Raw genomic sequence first — 24,193 nt, 5'->3', positions numbered from 1 at the left:
GAAAGAAAGTGTTCGATTAATAGTGCAGGGCTGACTTGTTGCCTCGGCGGGGAAGAAGACCCGCTCCGTTACTACTGGCCTAAAAGGTGAATGAGCCAGAAAGAAGCTCCATCCATTATTGGGATAATTTCACGAACCTTCCAACTTAACTGTCACCCATCTTTCTTTTCTACCTTCATCTATCCCACGCCCACACCCTCACCCGTCACCAACCCACCCCCCTAAATTAACTGCGTGTGGCTCTTTCACTCAATACTGTTGAAAATCCGATCTGGATGTCAAATGCTACAGGGCTAACGATCTGCACCGTTTCCTGTTCCTCTGACGCCTAGCCGTACTTTGAAAGCCGCAACACTTGGTCCCTCACCATCCTCTTCCAGTCCTTTGAACCTCAACCGGGAAAAAACCTCCTGGCTACATTGATTCCTACCTGTACACTCGCTAAATAACAGATCTCCAACTTTGAAATACTTGAGTGAAAGTTCCCGCGACGTCTCGTTTCCACTCATTTGATTTTGTTGAGGCAGGAAAGGTACCCAAAACGTCATAAGGCGCCTCGCAACTTTCTCCGCGTCCCGGTCTTCACGACCTCACTCCCCCTCTTCTAGGAGGAACTCTCCTGGAATCTTTCCGCTTCCTCATGATTGCCTGACTATTCAAACATCATCATGGGGAGAATTAAGAAGGTGGCAAGCCAAAAACATGAGGCTACGATCGTGAGTTTTAAGTCCATGTGCCGTACCGCGCTGGATCAACGCTGACGTGAAATTTCTTTCCGTTTTCTTTTCTTGCAATATAGTCCCCTTACTTGTCAGATTTCGTATCTCGTGCCACGACTACACCCGTCCCCGAGCTCCCTTCACATCTCAACACCTTTTCTCGCGTATGGCCTTTCCCCAGAGGGGATCTATACCATTGGATCAATGTCCTGAATCGCTTCGACGAGATCCTGGCTATTGCCATCGAGAAATACGGTCTCAGTAATGGCCCTCAAATTAAGCCTTTCAGCAGACTTGTGCTGGTGGATTCCTATGCGAGCGATGAGAATAAACAGAGCCCGGAGGAGATCGATGCTAAGTTAACCGCTCTTGGCTATGGTGTAGAGGGTGACAGGGAGCTCCTGGAAGCAATTATCGACTTTTCTAGACTATTGTTGGATAAGTGTGGTAACCGCAGCTTGTACAGCAGCAGCGAACGACTAGGGGAGCTTCTAAATACCACATCACTTTCCCTCTTGCAGTCTACGCTTCGTTTGTCACTCTCTTTGGCCCAAAGGTACCATTCTCGTCAGCGGGGTAGTTCCCACCTCCAACAAAGCCTGCTGGCCGCCCACTATAATATCGATTTGGAAAAGCTGCAAAAGATTGCTGCACCTTTCCCGCGCCCTTCCGTATCCAACAAGACGCCTGCATCGCCTGCTGTTGGCATCAAGGGTAAGGAGAAAGGGACACAAACCAAGCACGATGCCAACAACCTGGTCACTCTTGTGCGCGAGAACGATAGCTGGGAAGAGTGGGGCCACGTGCATCTACTTTATTATCCGTCTGGCACTTCAGATAATGTGAAGTCGACATCGGAAGCTGTGCCTGGTGGGCGACCGACGCAAGCTCCCACTACACCAACACCTCTGCGTAGGAGTCATACCCACCCCACGCCCCGCTTGAGCCATGCAATGATTATGGAGGACTCTCCTAGCTCGGTTGTGAATACCCCTCCTGGAAAGCTGGAAGAAGCGACGAGAGGTGGAAAGGTCCTCGACATTCCTTACTCAAAGATCTCTTCGTCGATACCTGAGGGCGTTCTTACGTCACATGCGGAAGAGTTGCCTGACGAATCCAAATATGAGCTGCTCCACAGAATTCGGACGGCCCAGGGGTTGGCAGCATCTCGTTCTAGCCGGGAACAGATACTTGCCATTAGGCTGCTTGCTGTTACCAACTTAGCGTATGTATACCCAGAGTCACTATTCCAACAGAAGGTCCTCCAGTACGACATGGAACAACCAAAGCGTCTGCAACTGGCCTATCAACTGGGTGAATTGGTTCATTTAGGCGCGAGTGGTGATCTTCCAGTATCCAGAAGTGTTCAGACATTGGTTCTCCAGGCTCTTGACTCTCTTGCTAAGCATAAAGCGCGGGCAATTGATGTCTGTGCTGCGTTAAGCGTTAATGTAAACCATGGTGTTCTCATGTTTTTGACTCGGAAGGTTGTCAATGAGCTAGGCTCGGAAGACAATGAAGGGGACGATGGCAGTCAAGATGAGTGGCGGGATGCATTACTTGCCCTTCTGCGAACGCTTCCCGGTTCAAGCACGAGAACACCGGAGACTCTTGTTTCCGCGGGTTTAATTCCTATGTTTGTCGATGTTTTGAATCTCCGCACGGAGAAAGCTCGTCGTGTTTATTCTCGGATCATGGAGTTCCTCGATACCTTTGTCCACGCTGTCCGTGATGCGCTTGGAACTCTCACTGCCGCCAAGGGGTTTGACGCAATCTCGGATTTGATAGATTATGAAACTAAAACCTCCTTTGAGAATGTAGTCTGTGGCGCTGGAATCCCGTCTCTTCACAAGACTCCGTCAATTGATTACCAGATCCCGTATTTCCAGCAACAGGCACTCCGGTGGATGTTCCGATTTGTTAATCATATCATGCAGCATAACGGTGGTGGTTTTGATCGGGTTCTTCGAAATCTGATTGACTCACCCCAACTGTTGACGTCTCTTCGCGTGGTGTTTGAGAATGCCCGCATCTTTGGCTCTCATGTTTGGAGCAATGCTGTCAATATTCTTAGCAGCTTCATTCACAATGAGCCTACCAGCTATGCAGTCATTGCCGAGGCTGGTTTGAGCAAGAGCTTTCTACAAGCTGTTACACGCATTGAAATAAAGGCGCAAGAGAAGATGCCAGTTGAGACTGAAGGTGCTGAAGTTGAAGGTGAACCGTTGTCCAGACCCTCCGAGGTCGAGACTAGTCCGCCAGGCAGTGAGCCGCAGAAGACCCGGGAATATGAGCTCGCAAGGTCTAAGGATAAAAAGCTAGCCGTAGGTATTATGCCCTCCGCGGAAGCTTTATCGTGCATTCCTTCGGCTTTTGGGGCTATTTGTCTTAATTCATCTGGACTCGAACTTTTCCAGTCATCCCATGCTTTGGAGAGCTTTTTCGAGATTTTCGAAAACCCCGACCATGTGAAATGCCTGAAAGATGATCCTAATCTTGTCCGTTCGCTGGGGACTACCTTTGATGAGTTAGTACGACATCATCCTGCGCTGAAGTCAACGATTATGTCTGCTGTCATTGTGATGGTCGCACGTGTTGGCCTTCTATGCAGGAGTAAGGCTTGGTCAGATGGTATGGGATCGAAGCTGTGGACAGATAACTCTCAGGGAAAGCCAGCCCTTTCTGGTCCAACACATCACCTGTTCGGAAGGATTGGTAGCGCGAGATCCTCTAATGATATCACACCTTCCGACCTTGGTGTTCGGGAGATCAAATCTACTGCACTGCCAGACGGCGGCTCGCTGAAAACTGGCGACTTGAGCCATATCCTGCCCAGCCCCAATACCGATACCGAACCTAATGATGCAGATGCCACTGGCCTGACAGTTACTGATTACCTTTATCCGGTACTACGATTCTTAGGTGCTTTCTTTGAGAATCAATCGAACTGTACCCACTTTATCGAATCTGGTGGCGTGGAGTTCGTATTGGATATGGCGACTCTCCAGAGTCTCCCATTCGATTTCCACAATACAGACGCTAATCAGGAACTCACTGTTCTAGTGCACATGCTGGCGGAAACGAAGCCTCATCTGGTCGTACCAGGGCTTGTTGATCGCGCAGAACAGGTTGTGGAACAGCTATCTGAGTTCTGGCGCTTGTCGGGACCTCGGGAATCCGGGTTTTTCGCCCCTCTGATCAAAACACCTATCGAGACGGAATCCAAGGACCCGATCGACAAGACCTGGGAGCTTGCAAAAGATAATGGAACATATTTCGCTAAACATATGGTGGCTGCGCTTATTCTAACGGATCTACTACGTGAAGTTTACTCCATGCCATTGTATCAGACCCGACCAAGCCAGCAGACCTCTGCATTCGCGCAGGTCAATTTAGCTGATCGTTATTGTTCTCTTATCGGACGACTAGGGGGGTTGCATGCAGCGTGTGTATGGGAGGAGATATTACTGGAGAAGAATATACCCGACACTTGGGACCAGGCAACAAAAGTGCAGCCAACTGGTTCAGATTCAGAAAAGCCTAATGATTCTTCCGGAACCGCGAATGCAGAAACAAGCCTAAGCGCGCCTACACCTCACCGAGAAGGATCTACTACAAGTGAGCCTGCTCAACCAGGCGTCGCTCAGGAGCCCAGAGGGAACGCTCCCAACGCCTCTGAAAGTAGCGTAGCATTCAAGAACGTCCAAGCGCTTCGCTATCTTCTAAGTTCCTTGCCTTCTTCGATCACAGGCTTCTTCCACAACTTAGGCCTTGGTCTCATTGGAAAAAGGCGGATAGATCTCTACCAGAAGCAAAATGCGACTATGGTGGCTGAGGCTATTGCTAGCGCCGTGGTCGAACAACTGCAGTTTGAGCCTCCGAATACCAGTGATAATCATAAGCTTCGATTCGCCTACCTAATTGTTATTCTTTCCTCATTCTCGCATTTACTTTTTGAAGGTAAGTCATCTATCGGTTATAAGAACGAACTTAAGACTGACGATTCCTGATATAGCTACCGCAGACCGCCCGCACTCCCATTATCTTACTCTCGTCCTCTTTGCGTTCAAGCGGATTCAGGGCCTGAAAATCATGAAAGAGATCTGTGAGGTCTTCGTGCGTGAGGTCAAGACACTTACGCCTGCAGAGTCCGTGCCCGATACTGAGAACGACGTCTCGGCTCGGCTCACCTCTGCTTATGGAGGGATTAAGATTATACTCGGCTTTTTCTCCGAGATAGCTTCAGGCAAGAATATCGTTGACTCCAGCCAGACCCAGGCTATGACGAGCAGTGACCGGGATCGGGACCGCCCAGACTATTTCCAACCCGGCCAATTTCTGGTAGATCTTCGAATGGAAATCCTGCCGATGGCTCGAGAATTGTGGAATTCCGACTTTGCAACCCAGTCTGCTAGCCCCATTATCAAATGCCTAGTGGATATTTTGCGTTCATCACTAGACGGCGAATACGAAACTGGGGCTGCCTGGCGCTCTGACCTACCGCCCGCATTGGCCGAGGCGTCTAGGAGGAAATTAGTTATCAACAAAGACCGTGTCGCTGCCTTGCAGGCAAAGGACTTTGATCCAGAAGTTGTACAGGAAGCACTGTATCGCTGCAACAATGTGTATGCCGCAGCTGAGGAGTACTGCAAGGCACAAGACTGGTTACTACCCGCTCCGAGAATGCCACCACCCCCTAACGACATTGAGTCTGTTCGAACGTCGGGAGGTGAGGCTTCGGAAGACTCGGCCGTCGGAGACGCCCCGCCTTTCGAAAGTGGCTTTCTCGAACGTTCGACTCTTGCGATGCTTATAGCACAGGCTTCTGGCCGATCGGATGACATGCCTCGCCAGGAGCAAGGTCAAGCGGGACCGGTTGAGAGCGAAGTCAGGCATGGCTCTGAATTCCTAGCACGGGCTTTGAGTCATATTCTTAATGATGACCATAGCGCAGTTGATAGCGATCGGGACGATTCCTCAAGCGCTAACACTCGTAATTTGAACCCTAGCGGGGGAGATTCATCTGAGCCATCGAACCATGTGACAGACCCATCCCCTGAGCAGGCACCAGAACAGCCGACAAGACGACGCGAAGTTACCACTGTCGAAGATTTAGATAAAGAGCGTGAGAAGGTCCGGTCGAATTTGATTGAGCGCTGCCTAGATGTTCTGAACGAACACCATGACGTGTCCTTCGAACTGGCCGACCTGATCGCTTCTGCGACAAAGAAGCACCGAGACCCTGAATGCTTCCGTAAGGAGGTTGGGGAGATACTCGTCCAGTCTCTCGTTTCGTTGCAAATGGAAAACTTCCAAACAGCTGGGAAGAAGGTGGCTGCTTATGCCCACCTTCTTGCGCTGGTAGTCCAGGACAGAGAGATGTATACCGCTACGTTAGAGGAACTCAAAGAATGTTTTACTACATTCCTCGGGTTTATCTCAGTGCCTTCAGAAAAGTCTTCAGATGAGTCTTTTCCATGGATTGGACATGTTCTGTTGGTATTGGAGAAATTGCTCTCCGACGACGCCCAGCCTCCTCAGATCCGATGGAATATGCCTGATAATGAGAACCCAGGTGCAGAAGATGACACTCCCGCTCAACTGGAGGAGCCTCTTATCTCCCCTGAGCAGAAAACGCAGCTTTTCGAGGCTCTAGTTGAAATTCTTCCTCGAGTCGGAAAGGACAGTACTCTAGCGCTCTCTGTTTGTCGAATTCTGGTTATCCTCACCCGGAACCGTAACATTGCAACTCGTTTGGGGGAAAAGCGTAGCTTGCAGCGCCTTTTCGTCATGATGAAGCAGCTTTCAAGCACAACAAATGAGAAACTCCAGGGTGCGTTCATGTTGATTTTGAGACATATAGTCGAGGACGAAGACACCATCCGACAGATAATGAGGAGTGAGATTGTCGCCAATTTTGAGTCGAAGTCTTCTCGCCAAATCGACACGACCGGGTTCGTGCGACAAATGTATCATCTCGTTCTTAGGTCACCCGAATTGTTCGTGGAAGTTTCCAACGAAAAGCTAAAACTGCAACGATATGATAGCAGGCAACGCCCGCAGGTTCTCACCTTGAAATCCGATAAAAGCAATGGCTCCCCAGACAAAGCAGCGGCCCAGGAGAGTGCAGACAACACCACAGGTGGCGATCAAACTTCATCAGGTGACGCTCAACCGGAGGACAAAGACAAGGGCAAGGGGACCGAGATGAAGCCGCCTGCTGTCGAGAACCCTGATGGCGTTATCCACTATCTCCTTTCGGAACTTTTGTCTTACAAGGATGTCGATGACAAGGAACCTCCAGTAGAAACTACAGATACATCTACACCCGAACAATCAGAAAGCCAGGCTGATGTGGAGATGGCAACTGATGAACCCTCACCTTCTGTCTCTACCACCGACTTGCAGGCCACACGCACTTCTAAGAAAGCAGAAAAACCGGCATTCAAGGCAGATGACCACCCAATCTATATATACCGCTGCTTCCTTCTTCAGTGTCTGACTGAGCTTCTTTCGTCGTATAACCGTACCAAGGTGGAATTCATTAATTTCTCTCGAAAGGCAGACCCGCTCGCGACCACACCATCAAAACCTCGCTCGGGAATCTTGAATTACCTACTGAATGCTCTCGTTCCAATTGGCACCATGGAACATGACGAATCTGTTACATTCAAGAAGCGCGCCAACACATCTGCTTGGACGATGCGTGTGCTTGTGGCTTTGTGCACGAAGACCGGTGAGTTTGGTGGAACTGGGAGACGTCGGAGCGAGCAAAACTCGAATGAGGAAGATGAGCCCGAGCTTGCCTTTGTGCGAAGGTTCGTCCTAGAGCATGCATTAAGAGCATACAAAGAAGCAAATGCGTCAAATGAACCTTTGGATGCCAAATATTCCAGGTTGATGTCACTTGCCGATCTATTTGACAAAATGCTTAGCGGTTATGCTTTTGTTTCCGGAGACACGGCCTTCCCCTCCTCCACTAGACAGCTTGCGAAAACGATGTTTGAAAAGAACTTCATCGCTGCCCTCACAGCCTCGGTCGCTGAAATCGACCTGAATTTCCCCGCGTCTAAACGAGTCATTAAATACATTCTGCGCCCGCTTAACAAACTTACACAAACCGCTGTGATCTTGAGTGAGACGTCAGACATCTCTACTCTAGGGGAAACTGAGGAAGACGAAATTTCTTCTGCTACTTCGGTTTCTGATCTGGACGAAGACCGAGAAGAAACCCCTGACCTTTTCCGCCATTCCACCCTGGGTATGTTAGAGCCTCGTCATGAAGAAGAGACGAGCTCCGAAGAATCGGAGGAAGAAGATGACGAGATGTATGACGACGAGTATGGCGACGAAATGGATTATGAAGAAGATTTGCCTGAAGATGATGGCGAAGTTGTAAGTGATGACGAGGATGAGATTGAGGGTGTTGGTCCCATTGAGGGCCTTCCCGGCGACTCCGGCATGGACATCGAGGTAGTTATTGACGATGATGAGGATGACTCCGACGACTCCGACGAAGATGATGAAGATGATGATGAGTCCGATATGGAGGACGACGAGATCCTCGCCGGGGAAATCACTGGGGACCAAGATAATGAGAGTTTAGGGGAGGGCGATGACGATGAGTGGGAGAGCGAAGACATGTCCGAGGATGATGAGGAGGCCGAGATCATGAATCAATTCGAAGACGAACTGGCCGGTATTAGGCAAGCAGATCAGCGTGATGAGGGGCAGCGATTCGATGACTTGTTTCGGGTACTCAATGAAGCTGCCGGAGGTGTTGAAGACCTACAGGCTGACAGTCTCGGGGACATTCGTGATGACATTGTTGATGATGATTTGAACGATGATGACGGTCAGTATCATTCAGCTACACTTTTATGCATGGTTTTGAGTACTAACATCTACTAAGAAGATGAAGAAATTGATGAGCTTGAGGAAGAACTTGACGATGCCGACGAAGACCAAGGATCTTACCAAGGCTTTGATGATGGTAGGCTGAAATTTACTGCTGGAATCTGAAACAAGACGTGCTGAAACTTTTTCTGTAGATGAAGATCTCGTTGAACCATGGGGTTGGGATGGCGACGAGCCCCCGCCACCTCGTGGACATCATCATCGCTACCGTGGTCCTCAACCAGGGTGGGCTGCGGTTACAGGTATCATGCCTAGCAGCAACCGGCATGGAATTGTTCCTATCCAACCCTACCGATTCCACCGGACTCAAATCCCTGCTCGTGGTAGTGACGATGGTACTAATCCTCTTCTTGTTCGGACGGACCGTGGCCCCGAGGCTGGCCAACCCCGTGGACCTGGTAACGAAGCTTTTACCGATTGGGTTCATGGCATGGAACCCGTATCCACTGGACGTCTGCTTTCTATGGACAGCCCTGTGAGCTTCATGAATGCAATTATGCAGGCTATTGGGGGCCAAGGTGCTCCAGGCTTTGGTGTAATAACGCGTCCAGACGGAATTCACGTTCATGTTGATAGACGAGCTATTCTGCCCAACCGCATTCATGATATCTTCGGGCTCGGTAGACCACAGGCACCACCTTCTCGCACTCGGGACGATCCGTCTCAAGCTGTGAGCTTTGCTCTAGCAACGACTCGGAGTCGCTGGCAGGAGGAAGCTCGTATCTTGTTTAGCAGCACATACGTCGAGAAGACACAGCGCGTTGTTAATTCTCTGTTGAAAATACTCGTTCCTCCTGCTATTGAGGAAGAAAAGGAGCGGGAGAAGAAAGTCACGGAGGAGCTCAAGCGACGAGAGGAAGAACGAGCCGAGAGAGAACGTCAAGAGCGTATTGCCAAGGAGGAAGAAGAGAAAGAGCGTAAGCGGAAAGAGGAAGAAGAAAACGCTAGGCAACAACAAGAAAGGGAACAGCAAGAAGCAGAAAGACAAGCCTCAGGAGTCAGTTCTGAGCCGATGGATGATGTGCAGCAAACAGACACCGCGGCTGAAGCTGCTGCACAACCTTCTCAAGCAGATACGGGGCCATCTGAACCCCAGCGCCGGGTGCATACGACAATTAGAGGCCGCCAACTTGACATCACCGGGATGGAAATCGATCCTGAGTATCTCGAGGCGCTACCAGAAGAGCTGAGAGAAGAAGTGATCATGCAACAGCTTGCCGAGCAGCGTTCTCAGGCAGCTGCAGCTGGTGAAGAGCCTAGCGAGATCAATCCGGAGTTCCTGGAAGCCTTGCCCGCAGAGATTCGGGAAGAACTATTACAACAGGAGGCCGCCGACCGTCGCCGTCGAGAGCGGGAAAGTGCTCGTAGACAACAAGCAACAACTGGCGCCCCTCCTTCTCGTACTGCTGAAGACATGGATGCCGCTAGCTTCCTTGCTACCCTGGACCCTTCGTTACGACAAGCCGTACTCGCTGACCAACCTGAAGAGATACTTGCAACCCTGGGGCCGGAATTTGTTACCGAGGCACGAGCACTCCCTGGAAGACGGCTGACCCAATTTGGCGATATATCCAGAGTTGATCATAGGCAAAGGAATGAGCCAACCGACGAACAAGAGCCGAAGAAACAGCAGCGGCGTCAAATTGTCCAAATGCTCGACAAAGCTGGCATTGCCACACTGCTTCGCCTCATGTTCATGCCGCTTCAGGGCAACGCACGCCATCAGTTGAATGATATCCTTCACAATGTGTGTGAAAACCGCCAGAATCGGGTCGAGGTAATCAGCCTTCTTCTTTCAGTTCTGCAGGACGGAAGTTCGGATGTCTCCGCAATCGAACGTAGTTTTGCTCAACTCTCGCTACGGGCCAAACCTCCTTCAGTCCAGAAGACCCCCCAATCTGTCAAGCGCAGTTTGGCCTTCCAGCCTTCTTCAAGTGTCAGCAATGACGTAACTCCGGTAATGGTGGTGCAGCAATGTCTTGGGACTCTTTCGTTCTTGTCCCAATACAATCCCCATATTGCGTGGTTTTTCTTGACTGAGCATGATCCTTCATCTACGTTGAAGCTAAAGGCTTTTCGCAAGGGTAAAGGCAAGGAAAACAAGGCCAATAAGTTCGCTCTCAATGCGCTACTTACTCTCCTTGATAGAAAATTGATCATGGAAAGCCCCAACTGTATGGAACAGCTTTCGAGTCTCCTCAGCAGTATCACGCAGCCACTCACCCTACTACTTCGTCGTGAGAAAGAGAAGCAAGAGGAAGAAGACAAGGGCAAGAAGCCTGAAACAGCGCAAAATGCTAGGCCTGCTGAGAAGCAGCAACAACAGGAGCAACCATCTGATGCTGCAGAACCTGAGGCCTCTGCTACAGATACAACTATGACAGATGCTCCTCTGCCTAGCGTAGAGAACATCGAATCGCAAACATTGGCGCAGCCTGGTGAGGCTACGTCAGCAGAAGCCTCCAAATCAGAGGCAGAAAAGGGTTCGGCTGACGACGAGAAACATAAGAAAAAATCGATAGAGCCACCTGTTGTCCCAGATCACAACCTGCAGCTGGTTGTTCACATTCTTGCCGCTCGTGAATGCAACGGAAAAACATTCAGGGAAACTCTCTCAACCATAAATAATCTTTCGGCTGTTCCCGGGGCTAGGGATGTGATCGGTAACGAGCTAGTCCGGCAGGCTCAGAATTTGAGCACTACTATACTTACTGACCTAGATGAATTGTTGACACATGTTCATCAAGCTCGGACTGGGACCGACATGCAGGGCTTGGCTCTGGCCAAATTCTCACCAGCTAGCTCTGATCAAGCGAAACTGTTACGTGTATTGACAGCCCTTGACTACTTGTTCGATCCCAGCCGTTCAGATAAGGCTAAGGGTGGTGATTCTGAGCAGGCAGCCAAGGAAGATGTCCTGCAGACTTTGTACGAAAGTTCTACATTCGGGCCTCTCTGGACAAGGCTGAGCGAATGCTTGAGTCTTATACGGCAGAAGGAGAATATGCTGAACGTCGCAACGATCCTTTTGCCCTTAATCGAAGCATTGATGGTCGTTTGCAAGAACACATCGCTCAAAGACACTTCTCTTTCTCGGAACAGCCGGGAGCTGTCTGTGTCCAGCACTTCTGTTGACGCTGGTTTGAATATGGAGAGTCTTTTCTTCAAGTTCACAGAAGAGCATCGCAAGATACTGAACGAACTTGTTCGTCAAAATCCTAGATTAATGAGTGGCACTTTCTCCTTGTTAGTTAAGAACCCCAAGGTCCTGGAGTTTGACAACAAGCGTAACTACTTCACTCGCCGTATCCATTCCCGTGGGGCAGAGCCTCGTCATCCTCATCCCCCCCTCCAACTTTCTGTTAGGAGAGATCAAGTTTTTCTTGATTCATTCAAATCTTTATACTTCAAGTCAGCAGATGAGTTGAAATACGGCAAGTTGAATGTGCGCTTCCATGGTGAGGAAGGTGTCGACGCGGGAGGCGTGACGCGAGAATGGTTCCAAGTACTCGCCCGTGGCATGTTCAATCCCAACTACGCTTTGTTTATCCCTGTGGCTGCTGACCGAACTACCTTCCACCCTAATCGCCTGAGCGGCGTCAATTCGGAGCATCTTATGTTTTTCAAGTTCATCGGACGAATTATTGGCAAGGCTCTGTACGAGGGTCGGGTGCTAGATTGCCACTTCAGTCGCGCTGTGTACAAGTGTATCCTGGGACGTTCGGTATCTATTAAGGATATGGAGACACTCGACCTCGACTACTACAAGTCTCTCCTCTGGATGTTTGAGAATGATATCACTGATATCATCACTGAGACATTTGCTGTGGAGACGGACGACTTCGGTGAGAAGCAAGTGATCGATCTTATTGAAAATGGCCGCAATATCCCGGTCACTCAAGAAAATAAGGAGGAGTACATACAGCGTGTCGTGGATTATCGTCTGGTTCGGTCCGTCAAGGAGCAACTTGACAATTTCCTTAAGGGTGTGTTGTTCTTCTCTCCCTATAACTTAGGATCTGCAACTAATCAATATCTTTAGGGTTCCACGAAATAATTCCTGCCGATTTGATTTCGATCTTTAATGAACAGGAACTTGAGTTGTTGATTTCTGGTCTCCCGGAAATTGAAGTGGATGACTGGAAGGCAAATACCGAGTATCACAACTATTCAGCCTCGTCGCCTCAGATTCAGTGGTTCTGGCGTGCCGTTCGCTCATTTGACAAGGAAGAGCGAGCCAAGCTACTGCAGTTTGTGACAGGAACGAGCAAGGTGCCTCTTAACGGCTTCAAGGAGCTTGAAGGTATGAATGGAGTTAGTAGATTCAACATTCATCGTGACTATGGCAATAAGGATCGCCTTCCAAGCTCGCACACATGTTTCAACCGTAAGTTCTTCCCATAACTTTGATTTGGATGTTACAGGATACTGACCATGTGAAATAGAGCTCGATCTTCCGGAATATGAGAGTTATGAGACATTAAGACAGCGGCTCTATACTGCCATGACAGCCGGTAGCGAATATTTCGGGTTCGCATAGACTGGTAGCGCTGTTCTTCTGACTCAATGTGGACGATAGTCACTGGTTCCTGATCCACCTTGCATATCTTTTCTCTCTCTCTTACTCTTCTTGTTCTAATGCCTGAGCATTTGGCGGCGTTAAGCTACACAATATCTTGTTCTCTTCTACCTAGTTTGTACTATGTGGGCAGTGCTACTGGGATCGATTATGTTTTACGAAAAGGAGGACACTCAGATCGCAATTGGCAGCTAGTTGAAGTGCAGGTCAACTAGTACACCAAATCGATGATTTTGCACTGTTGAGAAAAAATCGTTTCCTTTCTTTTTTATCTGTTTTTACTTCACATTCATGTATTTAGGGTTGTGTTTTTTTTTTAGATCTCCAAATATTTTACTGTTTTCCAACCAACATGTTCTCGTAGGCGGTAAGCGGCCACGGGCCGGGGGGGTCACGGGATGCAGTGATTTTTCCGCTGGGGAAAAAAAGTTGCGGCGGGGCATCATTGTATCAACTTTTCTTTGACTCTGGGGTTTGATGATTCTCCTCAGTCTCTAAATCTCTTTCAACGCCTTCGTCATTGTCTTCTCCTGCCCTGGCTCTCGCAGATCGATCTTTATTCTTCCGACTCCACACTTCCTGAATCCGGTCAACAATTGACCTCGAGACCACCATGGCTGCCAACTCAATCAAGCTGTTGACTGGTAACAGTCACCCTGAGCTTGCGAACCTTGTGGCTGATCGGTATGCGACCCATTATCACCGAACAAGCTCTGTGATATCGTCCATTCGCTAATCATTCTTTGCTTCGCCCCTCAGCCTCGGCATTGAACTGACCAAGATCATGGTCCTTCAATACTCAAACCAAGAAACGAGCGTGACCATTGGTGAAAGCGTACGAGATGAAGATGTCTTCATTCTGCAATCCACGAAGCCCAACGATATTAACGATGGTTTGATGGAGCTTCTCATCATGATCAATGCTTGCAAGACAGCTTCGGCGAGACGTATCACAGCTGTTATTCCCAACTTCCCCTACGCTCGTCAAGATAAGAAGGACAAAAGCCGTGCGCCTATCACTGCAAGGCTTATGGCCAACATGCTTCAAACCGCTGGTTGTAATCATGTAATCACCATGGACCTTCACGCCAGCCAGATCCAGGGTTTCTTCAACGTTCCGGTCGACAACTTGTACGCCGAACCAAGCATACTGAAGTGGATCCGGGAGAACCTCGATGTGAGCAACTGTATCATCGTCAGTCCGGATGCAGGTGGTGCTAAGCGGTAAGTGAGCTGCATTTTCGCAAACGTCCGAGGAGACGGTTTTTGTAAAGTTCATTACTGAATGCGTCTCTTGTGTTCAGTGCCACCGCTATTGCCGACCGACTTGACCTGCAATTCGCTCTTATTCACAAGGAACGTCCTCGTCCGAACGAGGTCTCCCGCATGGTTCTCGTTGGCAATGTTCAGGATAAGGTTGCCATCATCGTGGATGACATGGCTGACACATGCGGAACTCTGGCCAAGGCGGCCGATACGGTAATGGAGCACGGAGCTAAGGAAGTGAATGCGATCGTTGTTCACGGTATCCTTTCGGGCAAGGCCATTGAAAACATCAACAAGAGTTGCCTCAAGCGCCTTGTCGTCACCAACACTGTTCCTCACCAAGAGAAGAAGGAGCAGTGCGACAAGATCGAGACCATTGATATCAGCCCTACACTTGCCGAAGCCTGCAGGCGAACACATAATGGCGAATCTGTGAGCTTCTTGTTCTCGCACGCTGTTGCTTAAATGGCTGGACAGGGATGAGTATGTCGCAGTTGGTGTGATTTTCAAGGGATCTTTTACTGGGAAGGAAGAAGGGAACATTACTCTTCTAGTTGCAATTCAAATGCTCGGCGCTTTTGAGATTTGCAGTTTCTCCACTGGCAATTGGATCTTTCTTTTTGTTCTGGCCTTGAGACAGGGAAACTTACCGTCTGATACCTATACTATAACGTGATTAAGGCCATGATGCATGCACGAGCCATAAATGGAAAAGGGATGGCAAATTCTGAAAAGTTTGTGGCGCCTATGATGAATTGAATTATGCATTTGTACATATACGCGTACTTGAGGAGTTGTGTTTTTTATAGTTTTTCTATTTTATGGTGATAGAGGAAATCAGAGAAACCGATAGCTTGGCCCACGCCACTTGAATGTTAATGCTGCCGCACAAGTCAAGACTACCGGGATATTGCGAGGCCCGATTATCGTTACTTCCTTATTTCCTCCCCGTAGGATCCCCATAAGCTTGAGAGGACTTGAAAGGATAATACTAAGTAGTACGATGGCGGGCTGCAAAGGTACGTCCTCTTAAGGAACATAAGCAAAAAGAACTGGATTTGCGATTGTGAGTACAAAAAAACATCGAGCTTCATTCATTTATCAAGCAGTGCTAGCAGTCCGCGGAACCGTTACCCTGTTACCGTGCAATGTGGATCCGAAAACAACAAAAACTTCTTTCACATTTTTTCCCTTCATTCCATGTGTAGATATGGCTTTTTAAGAAAAAGGTAGCACGCTAAAGCCTCGGTCCCGCAGGCGTATGCTCCCCAAGGAGTATCTTCCATTCGCGTGGGTTACACCACTGCTCTGCACCTCGATAGCCCCCTTTCCTCGTCCGCTGAGATTTTTCCCTAGCCATAATAGAGACGTAACCCGACCATTAACCCCAGAGAAGATGCATTTACTTTCTCATAGAAGAGGCCCTCCGCTTGCGGAGCTCGTCACGCTTAGCCTTCTCCTCGTGGACACGGGTGGCAAGGAGCTTGGCGTAGTCGTTACTGTTTCATAGCAATTAGTAAACCTAGACCTGAACAAGAAGAGACAAGGGAGCTTACGCAGCCTCGCGAGCAGCCTCAGAGCGGCGGCGCTTGATGGCAATCCTGTGCCGCTTGCGCTGGAGACGCTGGGGGGTAACCAGACGCTGGATCTTAGGGGCCTTGGTGTAATCGGCCTTGCCCTCCTTGGTGACGGTACGGCGGATGACGAACTTGCGGACGTCGTCCTTCTTGTCGAGGCCGAAGAAACGGCGGATCTTGGTGGCACGCTTGGGGCCGAGTCTCTTGGGGACGACAACGTCGGTGAGACCGGGCAGCTCAGTCTCACCCTGCTTGACGATGCTCAGGGCCAGAACAGCGAGATCGAAACCGGTGATGGCTGTGGAACATCGTCAACAACGATCTATGTGCACAGGGCAACATTTTTCTTTGATATAAACATACCACCACGGACAGACTTGCGCTTACGCTCACCGGTGCGGCGGGGGCGGTAGCAGCTGTGGCCATCGGCGAGGAGAAGACGGGTACGGGTTGGAAGGAGAACTGGAGAGATTCGATAAGTTTTCCTGCTGGTGACACCTGAGCGTTCATGTCGGTCGGTACATACCACCCTGCTTCATGGGGAAACCTGGTAAAAGTGAAATGTCAGCACTTTGCTCACTCTAATTCCATAACTTATATGCCATGTCCCTCTATCCCCCAATCCAATAACCAAGGAGAATCTTGAAAAAACAAATTCCAGTCGTACCTTGCTTGTCGTTACCACCGGTGATCTTGAAAAGGTAACCCTTGAACTCATCGCCAAGGGAGTCACCGGCAACCTATTGAACGAAAATTTCCCCAATCAGTCTTCTGGTTTCCAAATCATCGCATGTTGTGTGTATCAAATTGCAAATCGAAGGGCGTGGTGCAAAATAGGGATATGGGGTTGCTGACTTCGGTTCCCATGCGCTTCTCCATGAAGGGACGGAGCTTGCGCTCATCGTCAACCTCGATGATCTTCTGCGACCCATTGGCCGGGTAAGAGATGTTGAGCTTCATCTTGACGGAGCTGCGCGGTCAAGACGGAGGGCGCGGGTATTGTCGACAGGTCGAGGAGATTAGGTCGTCGGAGATTCTGTACTTGGGATTTTTGGCCGCTGTGGTGTAGCGAGATTTCCCTCTGTGGGCGGCTGACTAACACCCGCTATCCCGTCCCGGGTTTAGTGCCGCGAAGTAGGGCTTCTTATGTCAGCCGCTTTCCTCTTTGGGATGTTTACCAGCCTCAGGTTTCCATTTTCCTACCCCTAACTCTCTAACATACATACATACAGTGGAGATGCTATTTACATGTATCCTTCTGCTAGTTCGGTTACTCAAACTGCTGTGTACCATAGCAAAAGGACTTTCAGCAGTATAAGTCAACTTCATTGATTTGCTTTTTCTTGAAATTTTATTCTGATTCTCTTCTATCGCTATCGCTATTGGAATTGTTTTATGAGTTATGGAATATGATAGAATGAGGCCAACAGAAGTAACATGAATGTTAGTACATACATCGTTTCAATGTATGTGTGTGTGTAGTAAAAGTCCAACATCGAAAAAGTGGTCCCAATCCCGTTGCTGATCAGCATTAACTTGCATTGGGCTTAGTCATCCCCGGCAAATTATGCATATAAAAAAGAAATTGTGTATCTAGACGACGCAAGACAATCAAGCCAAGTGGGCACCGACGCAATGACCCGAGCACGCGACTGGTTGACCGATCCGGAGTCGCCGCGCGGACAACAGCCTTATTATGGGGAATAAGGTGCTGTGAACGCCTGAGGCTGGCCAAACGTCTCTTATTCTTAGCATGATTCAATGCGGTAGTCGTCTCCTTTCGTTTTTACGTCTTGTCTTTTTTACTTCTTGTCGTCGTCCCCCTTCTTCTCTCAACGTTCTTACTTCATCCGTTCATCCCCTAGCTTTTTGTTCCCCCTATATCCATTGTCGGTGTTTAAGAACTTTTTTCCCTCTCCCTTCCCATTTTCCCCACCGGGCTTGACAACCATCTCATCCCAGCGCTAGTCTCAACTGAAGTCCCGGGGTCTGCACGGTACCTTTGGAGGTACGGATATATCTTCCTCCTCACAGTCGCAGGGGGTAAACCCTCATTTGATCAAAACCCGGACCTCCGATACACATAGACATTTTTATCCGTACTCCATTCCAGCAGCAGAGCGTCTCATAAAAGCAAGCCACCTGACATTCATATTCACAATCCATCGGATGGAATCGCCAGCAGAAAGGTAAAAAGACTGCCGACCGCCAATAGCTACAACAGGGCTGGCTTCAGACGCCTTTGTCACCTTTCCGTTCCTTTGTACTGGCCCCTTTGTCTCAACCCGCGATGCGCCTCTTCAACAAGTTCCACATTGTATGCGCCTTAGCGGTAGCCAGTATCCTGCTGTCAGCCTGGTTCCTCGCTTCCCAGCATTACTATAAACGAGTTGTTCCGACCAATGGCGAAGACTCCAGTTTCAATGTCGCTACATCCTTTGAGCAGAGGTTAGTTGTCTTTGGGGATTCGTGGAGTGACAACAATGCGGGCGAACTTCAAGGGTCCGTCTGGACGGAGTGGCTTTGTTCACTGGTAAGCAAACCCAAAAGACAAAGGCTGTCTCAGGACCCGAAATTATGATGAGCTCATTCAAGTCTTAGTTTCAATGCCATCATGAGAACATGGCGCAGACCGCCAAGTCACTAAGAGGAAAGTATATTGGCTCAGTCGTAGACAATGAGGAGTTACCAGCGTCCTTGCTCAACTTACACAAGTCACCACTGGCGGATTTCAAGACTCAGGTTAGTCAGTGGACCGCCGCCGAGACACGTGTCGTGCAAGAAGACCTAGCGGGCAACAAGGAATCGATCAGCTATCGCCAGAATCACACCATTTTTATCGTATCCTTTGGGGTGTGGGATGTGTGGAACTTGTTAGATAGGGACTACGACACTGCAAAGCAATCTGTGGACCGCAGCATTGGAGTCATCATCGATCAGCTCAGTGTGCTGTCTCAGAGTTTGGGCACGGTCGAGCTCAAAGTCATTCTGACATTGACTCCAGATGTGACCTTCTTTCCGGCGTTCAGGCCCACCAGAAGTCAACGTATCGGTCGGCACAAAGACGCCGTCCGACTGACGGATTATTGGAACAGCCGACTTCGTGAGGCTGCGGAAAAGTGGGATCAAGGCACGATCTATCTGTTCGATACGAATGCTTTTCTAGCAGACCTGATCCGTGATTGGCAGCTTTTTGCTGCCGGTATTGAAGAACCCAATGGGCTGGGTAAGAACCAGGAGCCCGGGTGGGAGAATGTCGACGACGCATGCGTCGAAAATGAACAGCAATTAGTGATGACATCAGAAGTGAAAAAATGCGACAACCCAGAAAAGTTCTTATTCTGGTAAGCTCAAGACATCATTGACTCAACCCAGACTGACAATATCTTCAGGAACGAGATGCATTTGGGTCCATCGGCCCACCGACTCATGGGTACAGAAATCTTCCACGGGATCGAAGACATGTGGCTCCAATGAAAAGAGCATTACAAGGGTAAAATAATAATAATAGTAATGAAAACCAGAAAACCATGAATCAGAAAGGAAAATTTTATAATAGCCAAAATTCATCTTCCATTTTCTCTTTACACCAACGATAGGGCATGCGCAATCTCGACGTAATTCGTTATTCGTTGTATTTCTGTAGACAAGCTCTAAGCCAACGGTTGGTTTCCGACAAAAAAACGCTTGCTGAAGAGGAACACAGCCAGGGTAACCTCAGCTTACGAGCTCACAAAGAAGCCATCGTGTTCAGCTTGTTTGACCTCCTCCCACCAAGGGACTTAGACTTAGGCCAATCTTGCGTCGCTAACTGTCATCTTGTTTCATTCAGCGTCAGCCGGATCTAGACGTTGAGAGATCCAGAACCAGAGACTCGCGATCTAGCGAGGTAGTATGTCCCATTTCAAAACGGTGGAGCAAGGAGAGACGAGACTACATCGGGGACTCGATTGCAACGCGATTGTGGAGTGGAGATCACGGAATGGGAGATCGACCCAATACTTTGGGAGGTCTGCAAGTTGTAACCTTCATGGGTCCATTGGCACAAGGCTTCCCCCAGGCAGCTGGGGGAGTACATTGACGCCGATCATTTCTTGACGTAGGAGGGAAGAAGTTCTTTGTGCGAGGGACTGCGGCTTGTAAGAGTGTGATCCTTTGACTTGATTTGAAATTTTTTAGATTTTTCAAAAAAGAAAAAAATAATATGCATCATTCTTTCATTTTGCTTGTTTCTTTGTTCTGAACGGAGCAATCATTTAGTTAGCGTTGCTTGCTACCTGACTGGGAGCAGAGCTGACTTGCTAGCAGTGCCTACCTTAACTCAATTTGTCATAGTTTGTACCAGTTCCTTTCCCTCTTTAGGTCAAGTAACGGTGACTTGGATGCTTGGTTCACCTGATTTAATCAGGCAAGTGTCATTTTTGACAGTGGGCCAATAAGTATGGAGGAAGGTCGATGGTCCCTAATTGGCCCGGAATCCCTGCTAGAGACCGCATGCGGGCGCCAGGGGGGAGACAAAGGACGGCTTGGAAAATCAAACATCGAAACAATGCCTCCCCTGTTCATCTGGACTGGGCCTAAACTTGGCTGACTCACCCTCCAGTTGGTAACTACCTTGAGCGAGGTCATCTAGTAGTTCAACTCTTCTCCCTTTTTTTTACGTTTTCCTTCATTTTTGTACTAGTACGTAGCACGGACGTTGTATCATTACCTCGTCTTCCATTGTAGGGTACCATGGGAATGGATGTCTATGAGACCTTCACCTTGTTAATGGTTTCATTACCAAGGGTTGAATGAAAATAGATCTACCTTTCAATCCTACCTGAGTTGGAGTTATCGTTACAGTTCTGTCTCTGGAGGTTCCATTCATCTATGGCATTCTGTAGTTCTGGTGGGGAGGGGGGGATTGGTTTAAGGGATCCGAGGGTATTTGTGTCATCTTGAACAGAGAGACAAAGAAAGAAAAGAAAAGAAAAAAGGGAAAAGGAAAAAGAAAGAAAGAAAAGGGCTAAAAAAAAAAAGAAAAGAGTGGTTTGGTACAGGAAGTACTAACTATACCTTAAAGGAGGGCGGCAAACTAAGCCGAATGGCTCCAAAGATAGACTTATAACAAAGCACTTCAAAAGCCAAATCCCTGGCTTTATCTTGTCCTATTCTTCCACCGTGTTGAGGTTTTGAGTCCATACATTATTGTCAAAGGGTAAAAAAGCGAGAGAAAAAAAAAAGGAAGATAGAAGAAATTATTACAACCCTCCCTCAGGCTGAGAGAGAGAGAAAGAGGGAAGGAAATAAATAATATAACACAGGGGAAAAAAGAAAAGAAGAGAAAAAAGGGAAATTAAAATCCCCTCCACGAGGGATCCGCTTTCTATTATAACCTTATATCTTGTTTTTTTCTTTCGTTCTCGTTTCTTTTTTCTTCTGTCTTCGGGGCGTGTTGTTCTTTCTCTATAACCATCATACCTACTCTTTCATCTAATGAGTCCCTCGTCTTTCACCCCCTCCAAAGCACCACCTTCTCAATTCCTATCAGAGACGCCGTTCATTCCTTCCTTCTTTTAAATGTCTTTCGATCGAGTTCTCCCCAAGCCCGCTGCTTTGCACTATGACCCCCCTCAAGTTACTCTTCCCAGGCCGACCAGTAACCTCCTCGAGCACAAGATCATGAATGACAACGTCTCCAAGGTGTCCATGCTGGACCGCCATATGGATGGAGTTCCGGTCGGGGGTTCATGTCGATATGCGGCTGATGGACTACCCCAAGTCCATCTCTCTTCCCTAAATCGGGCCAAGATCGCTCTGAATAAGATAGCGTCTAATGGTCCCATCGAGCCGCCAAAGGCCGCGGCTCCCTTGCCAATGAAGAACATCCCGTTCCGAGAACGGTCTTCGGCATCAGAGCGCTCTTCGTCCTCAAGTCCAGTGAAGTCAGCCGCTAGAGAGCCAGTGACCCAGTTTTGTCTGTGTCAACCGGACCCTAAAATCCCAAGACCTCGCAATGGTATGCTTGCATTGTTCCATTTAGAATCGTTTGTATCTCAGTGTGACTCCCAGAGCTGACAAACTTGTCCCAGCTTTCATCCTATATCGTCAGCACTATCAAGCTTCAGTGGTCGCGCAGAACCCCGGCCTTGCCAACCCCGATATCTCCAAAATTATTGGAGAGCAATGGAGGAGGCTTCCCCAGGAGACGAAGGATGAATGGAAGGCTCTAGCAGAGGTAAAAAAGAAAAGACAATACCTGCCCTACTTATAGCGTTCTTTAGCATGCTAATATCCGTGATAGGAAGAGAAAGCTCGGCATCAGCAGCAGTACCCAGAATATCGGTACCAGCCTCGGCGTTATGGCAGGGACGGAAACTCACGAAGTACGAGTTCCGGGATCAGCCATAACCCTCCAGGCTCTACTGCTTGTAGTCGGTGTGGGGGGCGTGTGATGAACCCACCTGTATCACCAGAAGTCCCTTTCAATCCGAATGGTTCCAATGGAAGTAGAGCCTCTTTACAGCGCGAGCCGATCACAGATCGCAGTTATCCATGCCGAGTAAAGGACTTGGACCACCCTTCGAACTCAATCAAGATCGGAAACAGTGGGGAGTCTCTTTCCTCGCGACAACGCCAATGGGAGGAGAATAGATCCCCAGATTCCAAGCGTCGCCGGATCAGCACCCAGCTACCAAGCAAAACAAGTATTCACCGGGACAGAAGCCCAGAGGCATCATATCCGATCTCACCATATACTGCCCGCCCAGATGCTCCAAGCTCCCGTGGATCTTTTCAGATGTTGCAGCCTCCACGACCTTTCCGAAGTGTCAAGGAGTACCCACAACCTGACCCCAGTCTGAAGCTCCCACCGTTACAGACAACTACTTCCGTTTCCAGCTCTGCGACACCAGTGACTCCGTATGTCCAGGATGCCTCCAGCCTGGAGGCAACGGTGATGACTATCCCATTCCTAAACAAGATTAAGGTCCTAGCCAAGATATCACCGCCCCTCTTCCCCTCTTTTCGAGATGGAGCGTCACGGAGACGAGGAGCTGTGGTATCGGTGGATGGGCAAGACCCTATCGCTGTCAAGTCAGTGGTTGACTATCTTAATAATGCGTTGGAGAAAGAAGGGAGATATCACACCCATCTTTTCGAGGGGCCCGAGATTCGTCCGCGGGAATGTTACTCAGAATCTGGGCAGATGGGTGATGCCACAGTTGATTATCTGAATACCATCTCAGCCTGGCATCGCATATCGGATGAGATCGTGGGATTCATCAAGCCTCCATATGAATCATTAGAGCCAAAGTCTGTGGACGAAGACAGTTCCACACCAGGAGCGTCACCCAAAGCCCCCATTCCTAAAGGTATTGACACTCATATCAGCTCACCAGCACAGTCGAGTGAGGGTGGATCTGTATCGTATTCGCCCTCTTCTGGATCTGTATCCCTTCCCGTACCTGTGGCTCTTGTTCCTAGGTATCAGCTTACCACAGCAGACGCCTTCGCCTGCTCCGTGCCTATCGGGGACTCTTATGCACCATTGGATCATTGGCAGTGGATGGCATCTCTATGGCGTGCCTGTGTAGGTCCGGATATTACAGTCTATGTTCGCGAGTGTGAGAAAGACGAGTTGGAGCGATATGGGGGAAACCCCGTTGAAGTTCGCCTGCTTGATACGCGAACCATAGTGGTGCGGAGAATAGTCGGTTCTCCAAGAGAGCTAGAAGAGAAGGCTCTGAAGCGTGTGGGGTTTGAAATTGAGGATTACCTCACCCAATAGCTGTATGAGATTCCCTGCCGTCTCAAAAATATTCTGTCTTTCTTCTGATCACTTTTCTCTTATCGCTCTTATTTTCCTATATATTCCTTTTTCTTGTTCCTTTGCATGCGAAAGGGGACATGACGGTGGTTTCATCTATTCTATTCTATCTTCCCTTTTCCTTTTTCTTCTTTCGATGAAATATTTCTCGGGCAGCTGTGGAGTATACTGGAGGCTCTATGCTTTAAGTAGCCCTCGATTCGGTTTGTCAATTGGTCTGCAAGTATGGGACGGCGTACATATATGTTCGGGATTCATGTTTGGACAGATTCCCCTTTGTGTGTTGAGTCACCAGCTGTTACTGGAGTGAACATGTCTTGACTAT

The 24,193-nt window shown here is 48.9% G+C and overlaps 5 protein-coding genes across 5 annotated transcripts; 4 read left to right on the top strand and 1 right to left on the bottom strand.

Moving 5' to 3' along the window:
* The first annotated feature begins 465 nt into the window (after window positions 1–465).
* Window positions 466–13,157, top strand: tom1 (E3 ubiquitin-protein ligase TOM1). The gene is made up of 6 exons (XM_032049935.1): window positions 466–716; window positions 800–4,679; window positions 4,735–8,574; window positions 8,632–8,712; window positions 8,771–12,622; window positions 12,679–13,157. The coding sequence occupies exons 1-6, from the start codon at window positions 669–671 to the stop codon at window positions 13,038–13,040; spliced, it is 12,063 nt and encodes a 4,020-aa protein (XP_031906226.1). The 5' UTR covers window positions 466–668; the 3' UTR covers window positions 13,041–13,157.
* A 447-nt stretch (window positions 13,158–13,604) lies between these two features.
* Window positions 13,605–15,348, top strand: BDW43DRAFT_257895 (ribose-phosphate diphosphokinase). Its single transcript, XM_032039920.1, has 3 exons — window positions 13,605–13,898; window positions 13,974–14,438; window positions 14,519–15,348. Exons 1-3 carry the CDS (start codon window positions 13,829–13,831, stop codon window positions 14,944–14,946), a joined length of 963 nt encoding a protein of 320 aa, XP_031906225.1. The 5' UTR covers window positions 13,605–13,828; the 3' UTR covers window positions 14,947–15,348.
* A 61-nt stretch (window positions 15,349–15,409) lies between these two features.
* BDW43DRAFT_257894 (40S ribosomal protein eS6) lies at window positions 15,410–17,074 on the bottom strand. Its single transcript, XM_032039919.1, has 6 exons — window positions 16,914–17,074; window positions 16,726–16,798; window positions 16,585–16,605; window positions 16,422–16,520; window positions 16,038–16,356; window positions 15,410–15,980 (listed from the first exon to the last, which is right to left on the bottom strand). Exons 1-6 carry the CDS (start codon window positions 17,016–17,018, stop codon window positions 15,884–15,886), a joined length of 714 nt encoding a protein of 237 aa, XP_031906224.1. The 5' UTR covers window positions 17,019–17,074; the 3' UTR covers window positions 15,410–15,883.
* Window positions 17,075–18,176: 1,102 nt separating this feature from the next.
* BDW43DRAFT_3291 (uncharacterized protein) lies at window positions 18,177–19,784 on the top strand. The gene is made up of 3 exons (XM_032049917.1): window positions 18,177–18,591; window positions 18,660–19,402; window positions 19,451–19,784. Exons 1-3 carry the CDS (start codon window positions 18,349–18,351, stop codon window positions 19,533–19,535), a joined length of 1,071 nt encoding a protein of 356 aa, XP_031906223.1. The 5' UTR covers window positions 18,177–18,348; the 3' UTR covers window positions 19,536–19,784.
* Window positions 19,785–21,093: 1,309 nt separating this feature from the next.
* BDW43DRAFT_257883 (putative HMG box transcriptional regulator) lies at window positions 21,094–24,187 on the top strand. The gene is made up of 3 exons (XM_032039918.1): window positions 21,094–22,059; window positions 22,133–22,278; window positions 22,345–24,187. The coding sequence occupies exons 1-3, from the start codon at window positions 21,621–21,623 to the stop codon at window positions 23,827–23,829; spliced, it is 2,070 nt and encodes a 689-aa protein (XP_031906222.1). The 5' UTR covers window positions 21,094–21,620; the 3' UTR covers window positions 23,830–24,187.
* The last annotated feature ends 6 nt before the right edge of the window (window positions 24,188–24,193 follow it).

This window comes from Aspergillus alliaceus (genome assembly GCF_009176365.1).
Source record: "Aspergillus alliaceus strain CBS 536.65 unplaced genomic scaffold BDW43scaffold_1, whole genome shotgun sequence".
Lineage (NCBI taxonomy): Eukaryota > Fungi > Ascomycota > Eurotiomycetes > Eurotiales > Aspergillaceae > Aspergillus > Aspergillus alliaceus.
This window is presented reverse-complemented; position numbering and strand designations above follow the sequence as displayed.